Source organism: Wasmannia auropunctata, unplaced genomic scaffold (assembly GCF_000956235.1).
Source record: "Wasmannia auropunctata unplaced genomic scaffold, wasmannia.A_1.0 LD336106.1, whole genome shotgun sequence".
In the NCBI taxonomy this organism is placed as follows: domain Eukaryota; kingdom Metazoa; phylum Arthropoda; class Insecta; order Hymenoptera; family Formicidae; genus Wasmannia; species Wasmannia auropunctata.
The window spans coordinates 1,803,982-1,822,242 of NW_012026784.1; the positions used below are offsets into that span (position 1 = coordinate 1,803,982).

Genomic DNA, 18,261 nt, shown 5'->3' on the forward strand with positions numbered 1-18,261 from the left:
GAGAGAGAGAGAGAGAGAGAGAAACGTCCAAGAAGCTTCCCCGACCGTGAAAATGCACCTGATCTCAACCGTTGAATTTTCCACCGCGGCGTTCCGTGAACCGTGAATCGCGTAATGAAATTAACAGTGCATGGGCTGATTCGCCGCGCGCCGGGATGCTGTCGATTGATTTGAAGTTACTACGTGCTATGACAGGCGACACGTATATGTGTGTGTATGTGTGTGTGTGTGTGTGTGTGTATGGAGCGCAATCCCTAATATTTTACGGATATTGCTGGAATATCGTGAACGTTGTACCAGAAGTGACGCGCGACCCATACGATTCAACGATTATGACGGAATAATAAATTTAGAGCCCATTGAATCCGAAAGTGTATATTGATTCTGATGGGCATTAATATCTCGTATTTTCGCGTAGTGGCGCAGGCAGGGGATACCGCGGATTTATTTTATGTATGCTCGAAATGGAACTTGCCAATCAGATTATGGAATCCGCGTGGGGATACGCGGGAAAACGGCGGGTTACGTGACACTGAATAAAACAAATCTTTGACCTGATAAAGTTCGTGATCCGAGTTACTGCAAGGGCGGATGATGGAAACTTGAGAACCGGGAAAGCCCAGGGGGCCGCCTTTTCGTCGATCGCAATTCTATTTGCGTTCGTGCAGCAACCGCGAGGGGCTCGAGATATAATTCGTACGGCGTATAACACGTAGGATAATTACATTTCTACAAATTCATGAGTATGTTCACGCGTGTTATCTGCTATACATTCAATCGAACTTGCGCACAATGCTCCCGTAATTTTACTCCCGTAATTAGGAACAAAATGGTTATTTTAAAAAATAAAGCAACACGGCTTTACAAGATTTTAGAGCGGCTCTTCCCATTTTCAAAAAGCTGAAAAAATTTTTTTTATTTAAAAAGCAATCTGAATAAGCAATCTGAACATTAATATGCATTATGATATATTTACATCGGCTCGATTTGCAAAGAACTTGTACAAACAACTACTTGTTTTTATACTAAAATTTTTTTCACGAAATAATTTTTCAACGACAGCTACAGAACGTATTCAAGTACATAAAACAAATATGACACAAAATATGGCATGCTTGCACTGTCCTGCAGGAAAAATTTTTTACATTTAACCAACAATTTTACCATCAAGCGATTTACATTGGCACTGGCAATCTCTTTGTCTCTGTCATGTGTTCATTTAAAGAAATGCGTACACCGTGCAATTTAGAGTACACAAGTACTCATAAAAGCGTTAAAGCCAGGATACTCTCATATTCTAAATGAATCTATTACGTTACACGCGCGCACAGAAAGAGGGAGCCCCTGTTTTTATAAATTTTACGTAAATCTGGAAGGTAATATCCATCCACTATGGGATAATGAAGTAACGCAAAAAATTAATTGAGACAAATAAACACGAGACTACCGCGAGATGCAATCTGAGCGCGCTAATAAACATCCTCCGCCTGTAATCTCCCCACGGGAAACCACTCTGCAGGTTTTTCCGCTGTACACGAGTTGTCTCGCTAATAGCGTGTACTTTAATAACAAATTCTTTAATAATGATAAAGTCGATTTACTTTCGAAAAATTTAAAGAGAAATTATAATATAGGGATTTCACGATCCCCTCGAAATATCGTAAATTTATCTATGAATTTCTCCACCTGCGAACTTATTTCTCCCGCGAATCGATAAGACGTTACGTCTCTCGTGAAAAACTTTTTGTTATTTCTGCTATTCATGTATTCTTTCTCAATCGACGATAAGCGATCGTCTCGGAGCGAAAGATCTCACCGATATTGATATCCACCGCGAACGAAAAGGAAAAACCCTTTCGTTCGCGAGACAATAGGGGTCGAAAGAGATATCCTCTCCGGAAATCCGGTCGGATTTATCTGACGAATTACTTCCGGTGCACTTGACTGAAGACGAGTTAGCTCGATTTCGAGTATTCGGATTCTGCTTGCCGCTAGCGTTGCGCTGAAATTTCAAGCGGCAGAATGGATGCTTAAGGGAAGAAGGAGGATAGACAAAGAGGGCCATCTACGAGCACTTTACTGAACGTTCACTCGCAAAGTCCCTCGACTAGCGGCGGACGTCGTCGTCGAATTCTGACCGCTGAAACTATTCTGGCAAAATTAAGCTCCGAAACTGCAGCTCCGTTCACGGAGCATCGCGAGGTCCGTTCGGGCTTTTATCCGCGAAGAAGTTCAAGTGCTTTTCGTGTATCCACCTGTTCTTCCCCGCAGTCACGTCGGATCCATTTATCCGCCTATCCGTCCGACGCGAGTTTCGGCTGTAACGAGCGTCTGCATGTTAAGGGTTTACACGCAATTTCGGCCTTCCGCACCGCGCGGTCTGACGCGCGGTAAAAAGCCTCCCCCGCAACCACATTAACACGCTCGTGCGATGTACGACTTCGTACTGTACGGCGAACGATGTGGTTTCGAGTTTATTCGACGCCGCCGGATTTCGCGAATTCGATCAGTGAGATAAACAGCACATTGAGAGTATTAGAGAGTTAGTGAGATAAATAGACAGCGCGCCCAAAGAGGAACTTCGCGAAGGCTTAATATGAAGACTTCAGCTATGACAAAATAAGATAAAATTATCAAATTAAAATTTTCTTTCGAATTTTCTTCCGCGAATTATCTTATATTTTTACGCAACAGCAGTTTGTTTTTGCACGTTGAAAAAAGTTCTCGTGATTATATGGTTTACATATGGAATACAAAACTACAGATAGCGGAAGTGGCATCGAACGCACGAATAGTTCAGCGCGGCCTTACGCTCTTACGCAAGATTTGAATCTGTAATTTTGCAAACCTCTCCAAAATTATACGAAAATACGAAGGAGATCGTTATTACTCCCGCTTAATTCTGCCGCAGCGGTAACGTGGAGCACCACATATCGATCTATACGATTCGGTTAAAATTAAGCAGAGAAGCTATTCGGCCGATACCGAAGTTACGCGCGAGATCGTTCGATTTTACCGCAGAAGTTTTCACGGATCTACAAATTTCATTCGCCGCTCTCTCTCTCTCTCTGCCGGGAGAGACGTTAAAACGCAATGAATTCCGTGATTAAAAGTAGCAAGAGGTTATCTTCACGGATTTCCCGGATATTCGATTACTTGTTAGCCGCGGGAAAATTGTAACATTTTATTTCCAAAATTGCACGACAATTTATACATGAAGATATGAAGATTTAAATATGTGATACGCGTTTCACGAAAGCAAATAAATGGGAACAAATATTGTAGGAACAGTATAACTGCGATATTAATATTATTAAATACTGACCTTAATATTATTAAATATTAACCTTAATATTATTAAATAATATTAATATTCTTAATATGTTTGATACCATATACGCGCAATTTCATATGCATTATAAATTATTATCATTCAACAAGCCGCGATTATTTTAATATTTTGTGAAATACCGCGTTCGTAATTTTACACCCAAGATAATTAAACAAGCTTCACACACACACACACACACACACACACACACACACACACACACACACACACACACACACACACACACACACACACACACACTACACACCACACACACATACACTGTCTATCTTGCTACAATATTTCGGTAAAATCAATAACGCCTACAAGAAAGAAAAGTGACGTGCGCTGTAACTTATCCCACGCTCAACAGGTTTTAGTTTCGATTTATATACCTCCCTTCCCCTCCCCCTTTTTTTCTTCATTTTATCACAACATGACGAGCGTAAAACTTTTACAGTACCTCCGATATTTGACCTGTCTATCTCGGGTTTATCAACTAAACTTTCATATTTGCTAACAAACTATTTAAATAACTCAATGGAAAAAATGAGATATTTTAAAAGGTCGAAGGGCCGTGCGTCTAAATAAAACATTCTAAAGATTCTTATTGCATTTTTAAGAGCTGTTAGATCGAAATGCACGCATTGGAGTGTATAATGCATTTTTAATTTATAAACTATTCGCGTTGGTATATTTACCTACGTGTAAAAGAAATCGGCACTAATTGATGTTCACGTTTTATCACGAATGTGCCATAACGCTATTGTATTGCGACAGTTTACTCTGACCTCAAACAATAAGGTTTACCGTTACAGCATCGTTGTGTTACAACGTGATTACATTACAATAATGCATCGGAAAACATGTGTCTTTTCGCGCAAATAGGTAAACGCGGCACAAACGCTGTTGCATTTATCCACAACGCGGGCAAGAAAAAAAAAAGAGAAACATTTAATCGCGGCATAAAGGACACATGCGGTGACTCATTATACCGTCCGCTTATCCCACGCAACTTCTCGTTCCGCCCGTCCACGCTTACATTACCATGGAATTACATGGCCGCGCGGCCATTACATTCGGGATGCTTTCACGAGCAATTAAAGGAAATCCCCTTAATTTCAACGGCACGTTCCGGAAAAACTTTGGCGCAGCCACATTTCTCAAGAACCACTCCTCCGCAATGTAACACAGTTCAAACAGAGAAAGAGAGAGGGAGGAAGAGAGAGGATCAGAAAGATAAAAGAGGGAAAAGGGATAAAAGGCATGCTTCTTCGCGGAGGCTATAATACCGTCAGATTACAACGCCAGAGATGCCAGACAGCCAGCTCACGGTAAACGAAATCTCGGAAGCGAACGCCCTATTTTCCGATGTAGCGCGGTGCGCCGCCTGCTTCTGTTTCCGCCTTCCCCGTTCAAGCCGTGACTACTTCCGGGTGCCACGGTAAAGGCCGAGATGCCGATATCCGGCCGCCGTCGTATCTCACTCTCGCCGTTGAGACACGAAATCGGAGATGAGTTTCCATGCCGATAATTTTCGCAATTTATTTTCCTCTCTGCGTCAGACAGGCCACGTGGCTGCTTCAAATTAACTTAACGACACGGCTCTCTCCCGTTGCTCTCAGCGCCGACGATGGCAGTCTGGTCGTAGGACAATACCGGGTCAATTAGATGACGGTAATTTGGAGGACACCGCAGACTGATGCTGATAACAGGATCGCGCCGATGCTTTATTACATTTCAATATTAATAGGATCGGAAGACCAATTATGCAGTAATAAACAATATAAACGTCAATGAACCTTGCCGCTATTTAGATGAAATCGCATTAATATTAACGCATTAGAAATTTATGGCGTATATTCAAGAATAAAACTTTATAATACTGAATAAACAAGAATATACAAGAATAAAACTTTATAATACTGAATAAAACTTTATAATAGAAATAAAAGATTAGTATGTGAAAGATTTTTAATATTGTAATCCTTAGGAAAATTAACAAATAAATTAATGAATGAACTAATCGCACTTCATCAATCATTTTTTTTGCTCTCAGAAGATTGTAGAACAGAATTTTGATGTGATAGAAACACGTATATGTAATCTCTGTTTATTAGTACCAATACAGACGCAACAATTGGCTTAAGATTCATTCCTATAATTATTTCATATTGACGTTATTACGTACTATAGCACCGTGTAACTAATTAGTCCGCGATTAATTATGTCCTGTAAGCTTCCTTCGAAGCTAATCTCTCTCAAAGGGAAAGCTCGAGCTGCGATCGGGCAATTCCTCTTCGCTCTCCAATGTGAGCCGATCGTCTTCTCTTTATACTTTCATCTTCGCTTTTCACGTGCGGCTTATCCCTGTCCAGAGACATGCCGCAAGAAGAGAAGAAGGATCGTCTCGGATATATCGTCATAGCGGGATCTCGGTGCAGGAGAAAAAAAGTTTCCAAAAAGAACTTGGTGGCAACTCCAAGCGCTTAACTTGACGGCGACCGCGATTGCCATCCTCGAGATCGCTCACAATTAGGTCCGCGGTATTTAAAAGCGTTTACAGACTTCGGGGTAAAGTTCGCTCTCTTCTCTCTCTCTCTCTCTTTCTCTCTCTCGTGCGCCTGAGGGGATGTCATCCCAGGGCGCTGAAATAAATGCACGCTTTCTCTCTCTCTCTCTCTCTCTCCCACTCTCGCGCGCAATCACGCCGAGGGGTAGGATATGTCCTTAATATCAAAAAGTTCTGGCTCTCCCACGGCATAAAAGTCCAAAAGGGGCTTTTTACGAGCCCCCTCTCAGATTGAGATTCCGCTGTAAATCAGATTAGCCTTTTACGAGGCTCACTTCCGCGCGATTCCCGTCGATTTTCCGGGATCGTAAACGGCGCGCCGCGCGTCCCGCTAACAATGCCGCCGCAAAATTGATATTCCTCCATCGCGGAAAGTTGAACGGAAAGCCGGAGGCGGAAGCGCGAAGGAGCATTCAGGTCCGCGCCGGTTAAAACGGCGAACGGCGGTAAATCACGAGCGTGTCTCCGATGCCATCGATCGCCGGTGCTCGCCGGCGCGCTCGAGGTAGTTAAACATACGGCGGTAGACGGAGCGTATAAAAAAGTTCTGAAGTGTATATATCGATATTGCTATATCGGTGACGCGGTCTCCGAGAGAATCGCGATACCAACGGCGATAACTATTCCGCGATGTAGCGCGCTGTAACGAGGGGTATTTTTGTGTAATATAACAATATCGAGAATCAAAACTCGCGAGTAAATCGCGTGACCATAATACTTTACTCGCTAGAGCATTTTCGCTTTGTATGAAATGAATATACCTATTGTAATTCCGGGTCAAATCTATCTCACGTAGAAAAAAGCTGGATTTCATGCATGTTTTTTTTCGCATCGCTTGTAATATAGAACGGTAAGGTCGTGCCGAAACATTTTTTATCGGAACGTCTGCTCCTGCAGCACATAATTCCTGTATTACTAAAGCAAAAATCTCGTTCGACAATGAAACGTTTTTTTTTATAAATTGCGTTCGAGGAAGATTTCTCTTATTATTAATTTTTTTCTTCTTTATACTATCTTATTGCAATTTCAAATACATTTTATGTAAACTAGATTCAGGGTTAAATTTCCAAGGAGGCGACTGGAGGTGAATCTACGAGAAACACGCGACGACAGGAAGAGATTCAACTCCTTACACGTGGATTCGATTCATCAAGCTATAAGTTTACAAACCATTACCGGAACTAGTATTTCATCCCTGCCTCATTCCCCAACTCGAGGGGCACAACTCGGAGGGACTCACAGTGCGCCAAGCGAATAAGCCTCTCTCTCTTCGCGAGCTTGGCTCGGGTCCGAACACATTTTGCCACCGCTGTATTAACAATGAATTACTTACATCCCGAGCTATCCGGCCGCTGCGTAATTTTTCGACGAATTCCCTCGTCTCGCGTCGCGAAATACGCAGTAATAAGCGCGGCCACGTATAATTAAGTTACGCACCGGTGAACAGAACACGTAGCTGCGCGATTTGATATTCTCAATCGGCGGTTAATGCTGGAAGGATTATGTGCCGCAACTTCCGTAGAAATACAGTGCAATAAAAAAAATATGTCCAAGTTAAAATACGATGGCTGCTATCCGCGCGGTATATTACGCACATGGTATATACGCCGTTATTAGAATATAGATGATGAAAGAAGATTAAAAATAGAAAAAATGAAAAGAGCCAAAAAAGATTAGAAAGAAAAAGTTTGATAATTTTCACATGAGAGCTCGTGAAAACGGGAATATGCAAAATATTCGAATAATATTGGAAGAATCCACACTTATTTAATCAATTTGAAGTTGACTTTTCTGTAGCAAAAATACTAGCTCTTTCACAAATAGTTTTTATATTAGGTACGATCGAATAAAAAAATATTGTATAAGTCAATCGGATGTAGATAAATAATAAAATTTTATTCTTCATTTAAGATAAATTTAACATTGTTTAATATTAAAAGATTAGTAAAACAAAAATAAATTGAAGATTTGAAGATTTCGATGATTTCTATAGAAAAACTGACTATTAACTATATCAAAAGATAAGCTTGAAAATTTTATACATCGTAGGTTTTCATAAAAAATATTCTCATAAAAAGATTTCAAAAATGTAAAATAGTTCAGAAATCTAAAAAAAAAAATTTGCATATTAAATACGCATTCAATACTTAGGCATTTGAAAGTTAGAACAGACGGGGAGAGAGAATTTACAAATCCCGCTCTTTACGTCGTTTCAATTGCGAAATTTCTCCGTTCGCAAGAGTGCACCGCATTCACTTGGATGCGCGACGTTACAGTAACAATGAATTATGCACTTAAATCCGCCTTGCGGCACGTGACGTAGAGATTTGCCGGAATTGTCGTAGGTAGTTGTGCGGGTGAGCGTTCGCGCAGCCCGAAAATTGTTGGTTTATATCTTCAACATGCACACAGTTACGTATACACGCACACATTCCGCCGACGAGAGATGTACGGGTGGACTTAAGTACGTTTTTCTTTTTAGCTCCGACCCAAATCGGCAACGGAGTTCTCTACACGCTGCGCGAGCGGATTAGCGCGTCGTGCAAACGTCGCGAGAAAATGTCTGAAAATAAAAAGTTATCACGCCGCAAATTAAAAGAACGCAACCTCGTGCCGTCGGAAGTAATCCAAAGAAATCGAATACGAGTGTTCCATTTCGAGGATGTCGTACGTTTTTATATCGGACATCGGTGTCTATACGATATTGTTCCGCGTTGAATACACGGCTCTCGCAACATAAGCGCAAAATTATGCCGACGTGTTGTGCAAAAGCGTATTCTCACGTAAGTTTCTCTTCCGAATCGTGTCACTTTTCGACGCGATAAGGAAGCTCGCGCGATATCGTGAAAGGAAACGGCCGTCGTCAGCGCGTGCCGCGCGCTATGGGAAGAGATGCGCGCGAGGGGAATATCCTCGAGTATCTTCCGGCGCTCTCGACGCAAAAAGCGCGGAAGGGTAACCCCATTTTCGGGCGGTTCACATGCCGCATTCGTTGCCTCGACCGAAAAGCCCGTTCTCCACGGGAACGATATATAGGTATGGCGCGATGAACTTCGGCGTCGCGTAACCACACACTGTACGAAATCGATCGATACTTCGCTCCCGGATCCTCGAAAGTTACACAAAAGCGCGATTGTCGACGGAGAGAGAAACAAAGTCAATGAAACACTCGGGGAAAATGGAGGTTTCCAAAGCGGGACGCGGTTGCCTCTATTATTTGCCATGACTTCGATGTATCAGCTCGCGAAATCGACGCCAACGTATCTTCGCGAGGTCTACTTTGAACGACGGAATAATTAGACACGCAAATCTCCCGTCTCGATGGCACGCGGAGAGAATTCTCCGCGCTGGCGGCGCAATAACAAAAATACTTTTAGCACTCTGCCGCGATTTTATTTTACAATCATTTTACGCTTGTTGAAAATTTATGCAAATTTACGCGGGATGACGTTCCGGGTAAATGCGGCATAATAAATTTAAGCATAAAGCGCGGCTAATTAACGCGAGCCATGCGTATACGCACTGTACACTGTTCAGCGAATTTAACTTAAATTTATTTAAAGAATTACCACGTGACAGAGGTAATATTTCATTTAATTTCTCGCGGTGTGCGCGCGGCGCGACACATGCTCTTTAACCCGCCGCCTGCACCCCGGCAAGGTTGATTTACAAACGACTAACTCCCTGAATTATGCCGTCCCTCGCTAATGAACCCGCCGTCTCTCCTGCGAGCTCCGCCACCTCTCGCACACACCCGGGGACAAATCTCTTCCGAGCAGGATGGTACTCGAAAATGTATCCGCCGTCGCGCGGCGCGTCGCACCGCGCGTGCAGAACGTCGTAAACGCATTAACGTTGCGACTTGAGATTTACGCTGCGAGCCTTTCGAGCAAGCCGAAGACTCTTTGCCAGATGGTGAAGAGAAAACGTGGCATAATCGTGGAAGTTAAGAGCGAGGGAGTTTGAAACGCGTTAAAATGCGTACATAAGAAAAATACGCGCGGCACGGTGGGGAATTTTGCGCAAATTATACATGTGGAACTGTCGAAGTTGAGAGAGTCATCTTTCCACGATCGTAAAAAATTTAACTGCGGAAAAAAAATGTCGAGAAAATGATGACAGCTGCAGAGGAGAGAGTTCGCTGATTAAAATGCAAAGAAATAAGGAACTCGATAAACGAGAAACTTTCTTACATAAAGAGTCAAGGGATTTTATATTCTCCTAATGGTTAATAAAATTCCAAAACAAAATTTAAATTTAATGTTGTACAACTGGAGGGTCCTCCGCCGTTTTATCTAGATCAAATTCTCTCCCTCAGAACGTTCGCCAACATATCCGAATATCTGATGCTTCCTTTCAGTGATAGGACCGATAGAAGAAGCAACGTATCTCATCGGCAGATCTTGATATGGCTTCTTGACAGCGAAATATTCTAAAGTCGTTCCAAACATCGAGAGGATTTATCGGCAGATGTATTCAATATTTTACGACAAATATACCCCGCGGTTGTAATAAAACCTGATTTATATTCTTAAAGCGGCCAATTCTCTCGAATTCCGACTTCTCGTTGCCACGACTACGTTCTTTGTTACGTCACCGCGCTATTTCACCCTTTTAGCGTGCGACGCATTCACTCGCCTCCTCTTCTCTCCCTCACGTCCTCTTCGCCGTGCGATTATCTGTTCGATTTTCCCGGCCGGAAAGTTTTTCTAGGCCCTCTTCTCGATGCTGCTGTGTATGTGTGGACGCGCGGCCGCTTTTACCTGAATGCCCGTCCTTTGTGCACCGCGAATTTATTTTTATTTTATCGACAAAACGTACGCTTCGGTCCGCGCGTGTTATCCGCCTCCTGGCGCTCGGCCCACACCCCCTGTACTTTTTCGAAAACCGGCGGCGAGTTTTGTCTCGGTGCGAAAAGCTCGGCGAGGAGGACCGGGAGCCACTGACAAAAGGGGGAGACCAGACCTGAAAAAGTCAAACTTCCACGCCGCTGTAAAACCACTTGCGCAGCGTTTCGTGCAAGATCCACGGGTTTTGCCGTCCTGGTACAACTTGCGCTTCAATGGTCACTCGGGGAGATTAACGGCGGCGTAAATTGTTAGGTGCTGCAGGTTATTTCACATCTTGAGGAAACGCCATTTATAGCCGGAAGCGATCACCTCCCCCATCCCCGATTGCCCGATTGGAGGCGTAATTAATAGCGGATCGTTATTCATGGATTTACGTTTCGCGAAACTACAATGGGGCTTCTTGTGAGGAATTAGCATAGATTGTCGGAGATTCGTAGATTCGTGAAACTACGCTTATTCATCAAATAATGGCCGGCTATGAATATCGCCTGTTAGGTATAGTTCGTCCGGTCGACTGTTTCACCCTTGTCAAACCCGGATTAGCAAGCGGAATAGCATTGAATGTATACGCTATACGCTTATATTAATGCTATCGTACAAATATTAATATTAATGAATATATATACTACGTATATCTCTGAATTCGCCCGTTTATTCAAAACTCTATCAGATCTGCATGGAAAGCGCAACTGAATGAAATAAAATGATGAAAATACGCTCGCCGCAAATGTGCAAACGCGAATTTCGATTCAATTCTCGATGTTTCTCGTCCAGAATTTTCAGACGACTTTTAGCCCCGATCTTCCAACCGAAGAGTCCATTCCCGATGAATGGTAGTGAAAGTTGTAAATAACAATACGAAAAACAGATATACGTGAGTGAAGTTAACTCCTCCTTTCGCAAAATATGCAGGTTATCCAGACTGCGTAAGTAATCATAACTGTAAGCATTCGTTTGATGGTTGCTTACTAATGTTTGGTAGTCCATTCTCGATGATTGATAGTCAAAATTATAATAACAATACCAAAAAAAAAAAATACAAAACAAGACATACGTGAGTGAACTTACAACTTTGACTACCATTCATCTGCAATGGGCTACCAAATACTACCAAACACCAATCGAGTGATAGCGGTTGTTAGTGGATTTTAGTAATAAGGGGGTCAACTTCACACAGCTCGATCTTCCTGAATTCTTGCGGCGCGAATCATTAGCACCGCGTCGCAGGTATCACGTTTGCGGTGACAAAAAAGTTCGCTCGTGAGCGCGGGAGTGCGAGTGAAGTCTGAATTTCTTCCTTTGTAGCGTCCTCGTTTCCGACGGTCGCACGACAACGACGTTTCTCTTTTCATCAGAGTTAAGCCGTGTATCCGGGCGAGAGATAGAACTTATAATTTATAACACGTAGCACATGCCCTGGCGCTACCGACCTTTTTCCACGCGGCGCGATTCGCGACGGCAACGGTGGACGCAATTTTAGACGCGGAAAGGTACTCTTTTTTTTTTTGCAAACGATATATACAGACGATAAAAAAAACGGCTGTTTCCTGCCCCGCGCGTTTTCTGCCGATCGGTTTTATTTTATATCCGCACAAGCGAAAGCGCGGCACATATATTTCATTTTATTACCGCTACGGAAATGTTTGTTTAACCCTCGAAACGTACCTTTTTTTTAGTACCACGCTAAAACATGTAATCGCTGCAGATTTGTGCTATTTTATCAATTTTGGTGCTGTTCGGTATTTGATGTTACAGGCTTTAATACGAGGTCACATATTTCTTTCGAATGTCGAATATCACCCTGGTATCTCATTGATCGTAAAAATTAATCGAGTCCTAGTGTCAAAATGGGAAGTTCCATATTTTGATTAAATAACAAAGTGTTAGTATAAAAAAGCTCAACATATGTAACTCGAAAATGAATAGTGAAATATAAATGTAAAATTACGATATAGTTTCCTCATAGATATGCGAGTAAAGGTTTATGTAAATTTAGATAAATGTACTTATTGTAAAATATCAAATTTGCATATCAAATATAGTTACATTTGCATATAATAGAAATGTTAATAGCAATCGCAATTATCATTCATTCTTTACAATTGGTAATTTCTCAATATGTGTATTTACGTAATAATTCACGAATATATAATAATAATAATAGTAATAATAATAATTTACCGAATAATAATTTAATAGCTTGCTCAAGAAAATCCTGCATAACCTTTCGTAATATTTACGGCAAACACATAAATTGCCACGTTCTCCTTAAATATTCAAATTTGTTAGAAACGTAGTTTCAACGACGAGCGCTAAAAGTGACGTAATCCTCGGAGCTCGCGGGCCTTCGCTTTTTCCTGTTCAAATCCCCGGGATCATCGCGCCGCGACCAAAATGACGAACGACTCGCGCGTTATGGTATTCTTATGAGAAGTCGCAGTTGTAATTCTGCAGATTAACTGTGAGTTCCGACCGTCTCGGATACGGAAACACTTTGTCTTTATCAACGTCGCAACTTCGCGGTCGGAAGAAATGAGCCGCGGCGATCTCTCGCACCGTTCGCGACGTATGATAGACGATCCTGCCGGCGACATTTCGCTAATGCGGCAGCGCAATGCGAATTAATAAGAACGAAGCGATGGAGTTTCGCTCCTCAATCTATCCCGTGGCGCATAAACTCGACGGGGTAAACCTGACAGGCGAACACACAGGCGGCGGCGCATTCATTGAAATTTTGCAACGAATCATTATTACGGAATTAATTTGCGCAGTCCGTTAATTTTCACTCCCGTACGACGTTAGTCGTAAAATATGGATATAGCATATTCCAACGCGCTGTATTTTTAATCATCGATCACCGCCGCGATGCGATAATGGCGAGGCGTGTCACTTCGCGCCCGTATATCTTCCCGAAATTTACGGGCGGAGTGTGACGGGAAAGTCGTGACGTCGTTGCAAACGAAATGTAGATCGCCGATAAATCAAACGCGAAGCACCGTGTATGAAGCCTCCACGGTCGGACAGAGGTCCGAATTTGTGATCGGAGAATTGTGTTTTTTTTCCGCGTGAGCGGATAAAAAAAAATCCAAATCGATAAATCACACGCAAAGTCGATGGCGTCAAATAATTAACGTGATACCACGTGATTTATATCCTATGATAAAATATGATGATGAAGCATTCGCGTTTTTCGAATAAAAAAAAAAATCAAAAACGTTTTGCGCAAATTTTTTATTTTATGTTTTTACGAATTTCCTCTACATTTCCGCAGGAAATGACAGTCGTCAATAAAAATATCGCCAGACGAGTTTAACGTGACGCGAAATTACCGAAATATCGATCGAGTGAACGAAAACAGATTCGCGAGCAACTAATTTCGGCGAGTATAAATGATTAAACACGTTAGTCATCAATTTCTTGTCGATTACACAATAATACTGCGAGGTAAAAATAATGCGAAATACGACGTAAAAGTAAACGCTTACAACTCGACACTGCTCGGCCGGACATTAATATTCATCCACACATCAAATACGTCTATACCATTAGCGTGTCGGATCTGCAAAACTTTAACCGCATTCTCTCACTCCTTTTCTCGGAAAGAGCCCCGCACGAACGGCACGGCACGTGTAACTCAATTAATTCTGACCCACACGTCGGGATTAATTCTGTGGTATCTTATGTGGCAGCCCCGGGACAAACCCTCTTGTCAGACCTTGTATCGTACTCCACCGGATTTTACCGCCGAATATATACCCACGACCCTCCGAGATATCCCGGCTGGAAAATAAGCACGACGTGATAATGTCGTAATTTTGTTAGAGATTAATTCGCTTACGGGAAGAGTTTCTGAGAGATTAACTAATTCGCCACCCCAGCTAAAAACTTCCACATAATCGATGACGTACTCGGCTCTTGAAATAGTCTACATCTTGAGTAATGATCATATTGACGATGCCGATCAGTACCGGAAAGTTCACCCGCCGATCGCATCTGTGAGAGCGCAATGTTAACCCGCGAGAAGTGAACCTCTCGGTGAGTCGGATTTAATTCGGTCGACGACACGGCAACGTCAAAGGACACACATCGGAAAGGGACTGTGAGCGCTGTTGATTAAGAGGCTTCGAGAGAAGCTTGCGAAATCGGCTTTTTCGACGAGGCGTAATCGGGCCAGGCGTAAATCCCGCTCGCGTGTACTTAAAAGCGATTTCTTAATTAAGTAATATTCCGCCTCTTGTACTTTGTCTATCATTATAAGTTTCGCCTGCATTAATTAAAATATCGTAATTATTAACGCTCGAACGTTACAGAAATTAAACGTCACGTAGGTATTTAAAATCATCATTAATTTATAACGTCAAAGTTGAATAGGTTCAATGTTAATTGATTCACAGTACGTATTATAGATATTATACAAACTCTTCTAAGTCTGACAATTAATTTCATTAATTAAAGTTTGGAGAATATTATTTTTAACCAAAATATTTGGCAATGGTTGCCTAGACATAACTATCACGTCTTTTCCACATTGTACGTAGAGGAAGAAGGATTCGCTGTAAATCTAAAGGATTACATATTGCTGGACAGAGAGAGAGAGAGAGAGAGAGAGAGAGAAAATTCGTTGCGCCAGTTGGCGTAATTACAGCAACAGAATCGTGTTACCGGTGACGAATTAATTCGCACGCCGGATGCATTACTCTTCGCGCATTTAGCTCCGCGCGGGGTAATTCGAGCGACCGCGATTAAATTGAAATTACGTTTCGATCCGTTGAAATCTGCGTGCCGCTACTAATTACAAACTCGTCCCGGGCTACGTTTAATTGCGTCGAATTCGCTGGAAACTTTCGACACTGCACGAGCGCGAGGGAATAGTTGCCGGACTGTCGCGTTGGGAATTTTTTTGCCCTGAAAGCCGCGAAAAGCTCTGAGGAGTTGCGAACGAGAGCACGTCGCCACTTTCCGAAGCTTAATCGTGAAAGGAAGAAACGTACCGAAGCGAAATTCGGATACAACTATACCTTTCCGACATAAACGTGTTTTTCCCACTCGCGAAAATCGCAATTAAAGTCCACCTGCTCGCAAACTTCTTTTTCATTAAATTCTTCCAGTCAAAAAATTTCCCATCGCCGAACGTGATCCGTTCGGCGGAAATCGACGACGGGGAAAGCTCCGCGAGAGAGCTCCCCAAATATTTTCCCGCTCTCCGCCGACGCGATTCAATCTCGCGACGCGGCGATTGTATACGGCGGCACGGTCGCGAAATGTCACGTATCGGGGCGGCGCGGCGGTGCCGCTGATACAAATTCGCTCTGCGAATAATGCAAAATAAATCGCATCGACGTCGTGCATAACATTATTTACCGTGCGTCTCACGCCGCGCGGAGAAGCGCACCGGGCGCGGTCGTGCCCGGCGCTTCGCGCCCGAAAACGCATATCCGACAACGCCGGGGTATCGGATGCAATCAGTATACTCCCACGGCGACGCCAGCATGCAATTTCGTACGTGCTCGCTTGAGAATCGATGGATCGCGCGGATCGCGCTCAAGGAATCCGACTGATTGCACGAGCGTTCGCACATTTCTCCTCCCTCTCTCTCTCTCTCGCTCCTTATCTGTTTCGATCTCTTGCCACGTTTCTCTCTCTCTCCTTCCCTTTCTTTCATTATTATTCTTTTTTCTCTCATTCTCACTTTTTTGTTCTCCTTCCCAGAAAAGGAGATTCCTTTTTTTTTACGGTAGAAACGATTTTCAATTCGGACAAAAATCTCCATTATTCTTCCTCCCGCTGTTGCGTTCGCACGAGTGCACTCGCGCATCGGATTACAACGGATGCAATTCGCAACTGCCACGGAGAGTTCGCGGCGAGTCTCGCTTTGAATACGCGGCGTCGCGCCGCGGTAACGAGCCAATCAGAACTTCAAACAAAACGAGTTCCTGCTTCCCAGCCGAACATCCGCGACGTATATATTTCCCGGAGGCAGTTTCTCATTCCGCAGTTTACGGCGTCGGATACGCTGATTTTAAAACACAACCGCGAACGAGGGTTTTACCCTCGTGGGGGATTCATTACACACTTTACATTATTACAAATTACCTATACACAGAAGGTATAACATCGTGTTTGCGTTCGTAGCGTATAATTAACGAAATTCGCGGTCGTGCTACTGACATTACGACGTGAAACTTCGACTGAATTTTAAAACCGGCTGCCCGTATTAAACGTTCGAGGATCGATAAAGGGCGTAAAGGGATTTGGCTGACAGTATAGAGCGGGCTCGAAGACAATGCAAATTTCCCGTAATTAAAGCGACGACGGTAGCAAAGAGGTATTGGTCTAACTACTTCCAGTTACCGATACTGGAAATTTATTGCAGGAAAAGAAAGACGGCGAAACACTTGGATTAAGAGATGCTCTACCAAGGATTAAGAGCATTACAGAGGCGTATTGTGAGATTATCGTGATCCCGTTACGTATCATCGAATCGACGTCTAAATTTAACTGTAGACAATGTCGCGCGGTAATCCCACGAAATAAGCTTCTGCTTGAAATCACATCGACGGCGACCAATCAATCGCGCGGGATTGCTTGTCTGTCGGGCGTGTAAACTATCCGTCCATCTCGATCTCCCCGGCTGCCAAGGGACGACGAACATTGCGAGTCCCTTGGGAGTTTACGAGATTACATGTAGATCCCTTTCAAACCCTCGTCTATAGACGGAGGTCGATAAACGCGAAATAGAAGCTTTATTGAATTATTGCGGCGTTAAATCACACGAAGGTATATCGAGGATAAGAGGAGTTTTGATAAAATATTCCGGCTGAGTTCCTGGAGAAATTTTTAATGATGTTTATCTACCAGATAAATTAATATTTCTGACGCTTTATATAAGTCCAATTATAATTATTTAGGTACCTACGTTAAAGGTATATTTACGGATTGTTTCTAGAGAATTAAAACGTCTGGACCCTGTCTCGCCTAATCGAATCCTGGCCTCTGTTCGGTCCGTCGCGACAAATACGTATATATTTTTAACAAACAATGGCGCGGTGCGGATTAATTTTCCTTACCTGGTGGCTTCCTGCAGCAACAGGTGAGGCGGCACCCAAAACTTAACCCTCAGAGCGAATCTTAGAGGCGCCACGCCGCCGCCGGTCTGCCGCTCTATGGGGTTCCTCAGGTTCAGCCAGAGCTCCTCGCCCTTCGCATTTTGGTACTTCAGCCCGAAGTAATCGCACTCCTTGCTGACTCCCAGGCAGTCGCAGGCCTGCAAATCAAAACGAATCGATCGATGTTATTCTTCTCTCGCGAATTCTCTTCCATCGCTCTACATCTTTCAGATAAATCAAATCGATCGCGTCAAATTGCGACTTCCTCGCAAATCGGCTTGCTCTCGGGATACGACCCAAATTTTCAAACGACCCTCTATATCTCTTCGGTTTAGCGTCTATAATTAATCGTTGATCCGCGACACTTCGACCGATTAATCCGCACGGGGATCCTCTCGCGGG

At 43.1% G+C, this 18,261-nt stretch overlaps 1 protein-coding gene across 1 annotated transcript in view; it reads right to left on the reverse strand.

Moving 5' to 3' along the window:
* The window catches only part of LOC105451978 (E3 ubiquitin-protein ligase MYLIP), a 150,651-nt gene that overhangs the window by 13,992 nt on the left and 118,398 nt on the right, over positions 1 to 18,261 (reverse strand). Inside the window, exon 2 of the mRNA XM_011692733.1 lies at positions 17,821 to 18,017. Coding sequence (XP_011691035.1) covers positions 17,821 to 18,017 — 197 coding nt within the window. The remainder of the gene's footprint in view (positions 1 to 17,820; positions 18,018 to 18,261) is intronic.